The 2,574-nt window shown below is 43.6% G+C and overlaps 1 protein-coding gene across 1 annotated transcript in view; it reads right to left on the bottom strand.

Moving 5' to 3' along the window:
- Positions 1-1,523, bottom strand: part of LOC102849880 (killer cell immunoglobulin-like receptor 3DL3-like) — an 11,542-nt gene extending 10,019 nt beyond the window's left edge. The window contains exons 1-3 of the mRNA XM_006901870.1: positions 1,490-1,523; positions 345-461; positions 186-287 (exon numbers count right to left, since the gene is read on the bottom strand). Of these exons, the coding sequence (XP_006901932.1) occupies positions 186-287; positions 345-461; positions 1,490-1,523 (253 nt within the window). The remainder of the gene's footprint in view (positions 1-185; positions 288-344; positions 462-1,489) is intronic.
- Positions 1,524-2,574: the final 1,051 nt, after the last annotated feature.

Raw genomic sequence — 2,574 nt, 5'->3', positions numbered from 1 at the left:
AGGGTTTAGGGCTGTTGTGCATAGGGTCGCTATGAGTCGGAAACGACTCGACGGCACATAACAACAACAACAACAGCACAACAACAACAACTTGGATATGCTTGGAATTCTGATGGACCTTTCCAACTGGGAACATCGAGGATGCGTGAGACTAAAAACTCCTCAAAAAGATAAAGATGCCTTACCTGTGACCAGGATCTCCACAGGGTTGCTGGCTACTGGTAGGATTAAATGATGATAACGAACATGACATTTGTAGCTGCCAGCATCTGCTGGTGTCACAGGTCCTAGTGGGAAAATCACAGGAGACGTTGGTGCCTGCTGCTTAGACACAAGAATCCTACCCTTGTAGAGCTTGTGCTCGGCAAATCCACGATGACAGTGACACTCAAGAGTCACGCGGTTTCCTCGAGGTACCACATGTGTTGGCCGGACAATCAGGATGGGTTTCCTATGATCACCTGCATGAGAAGAAGGCTCAGCCTTAGAGAGGGAAATGGTGAGTTTTTACCCCCTCCCTGTGCTCAGAGGTCCCTTCTTCATCCAGATTGCCTAAAAATTCTTACTAAAATACAGTATATCTAGTATTACCATACAGACTCCCCATGCCAAATAAGTAAGACATACCTTCCTACAACAAAAATACAGATGGGGGATTTTGAACAAATACTGAAGAGTGAACTCTTACCAGATCTTGAGAACACAAAAAGTTGTTCTCTAAGACACCACAAGGCACACAAAGATTAGAAGAAAAAAGTCTATGTGGATGAAATAACATCAACAAATAAATGAATACTATTAAAAAGTGATTGTGTATCAGAATGTTCCTCAGTTTCCAGAGTTCATTGCATATTTCCCTCCAACATTTCTGATAGAATACCAACAAAGCTCTTCAATTCCTGCTGTTGTTGAAGAATGGACAACTAGATAATCTATTTTTTCTGGCAGTGGTTTTTCTCCTTAGTCTATGCACTCAGCCTCTGAGCTTCACAGTCTCCTCTAAATGACCCTGGAGTTTGAATCAATCAAGAGGGAAGTTTGGGAGGAAGAGTTGTCGAGCAGAATTGGAGCCTAAATGTCCCAACGCCCTTGCTCACAGATGATCTACCCATTGAGCTTCTCACAGTGAATCCATCAGCCCAATCTCCTAGGCTTCCTGCCTTCTTATTGGAAAATCCTCTACTTGGAGGTTTGGAAGTAACTTAATTTTGGAGGAAAAGACTCACCTACTTGTGCCCAGGTCTGGAGGTCCATCAAATACACTGGAAAAGAAAGAATCAGGATGGTTTATTATCTCCATGCAAGACCTGGGCCCTACCACAGTCCAGTATTTTCCACATCAGGGATGTGCTCTGCTGGGGGGATACTCTGAGCTCAAAGCCCATCCTGCCTCTTACAGATGTGTCTCTGTCTTGTGTGGACACCAAGGCTTCACGTCAATATTTTCCACCCTAATATTCCTTCTCTTTCATTCCCTTCCAGGACTTACCAAGACACAGCAGGCCGATCAATGTGAGGGTCATGGCGCTGCTTCTGCTGTACCGGAGGCCGCAGCCCAGCTCAACTGAAATGCGCACAGGATGTCGTGAGAAGAACCCCACCTAACGCAGCTTGCAAATTGACCACATGCGGAAAGGTACATGTCAGACAGTCTCTTGTACCCTTACCTTTGGCCGGGGGTGGGGGTGCTGATCAAGGAGGGAATCGACTTCCTGGAAAACGTTCAGAGCTATCGCTTCACATCATATTCTGACTAAAACTATACTTGACACTTACATCCAACGCAACCCCTTATAAACAGGATGATCCGATTCTAAGTGGACATTTAAAAGCCTTTTATGTGTTCTGTTGGTTTCATCTTCATGTGTAATATACAATGAACTGAATAGATAGTAATACTATAATAACCATAGTGTATAAAGACAAATTCTTTTGTTGGTGGGAATTTTAGTACTAGTTCGAAATCTTTCCTTTCCTGTCACAGGACTATGAAATAATTTTTGCTGTGTGCCATTGAGTCGAGAATTAAAAGGACCTCATGTGACAGAGCAGTAACAGTCTTAAACAGTTTTTGTCTTTATGGGACTGAATTAGTTCACATTGTGGATTCCCCGGCGTAGTGACAACAGGGTCACAGCTGAGATCAGAGTCCAGACAGCACTGAGCACCCTCTGCACACAGAGAATCCCTCCCAGCCTCCCACCGGAGGGGACGCCGTGTCTGAATTTTGGTCTTAGTTTAAAGATTAAGCTTACCCATTGTTATGTTGGCAACACTTAAGTGTAAGGAAAATATGGTCTCCGGAGATTGAACTTTTTTAGGATGATTGGCTGAAACGAAATAAAAACCATAAGGAGACTGAGAAAGGGGTCTTTTCACAGCGCTGTGCTCTGAGTGGACCTCTGCCTCAGCCTTCCCTCTTTTTCAGAATTCATTTTATCATGTCCCTGTTTATTTTTCTGCATCCAGTTCGCAACATAACATAATGCTCTCTGGTCTCTCCCAAGTTATGTAGTAATTTATACAATCATTGCTCTTGCATACTCGAAGTATTCAGTTGTGTAAATGTACCAT

The sequence above is a fragment of the Elephantulus edwardii genome, unplaced genomic scaffold, assembly GCF_000299155.1.
Source record: "Elephantulus edwardii isolate Elephantulus edwardi_28Jun2011 unplaced genomic scaffold, EleEdw1.0 scaffold00348, whole genome shotgun sequence".
NCBI classification, from domain to species: domain Eukaryota; kingdom Metazoa; phylum Chordata; class Mammalia; order Macroscelidea; family Macroscelididae; genus Elephantulus; species Elephantulus edwardii.
Note: the sequence above shows the minus strand (reverse complement) of the source record. Positions and strands in the feature narration are given on the sequence as shown.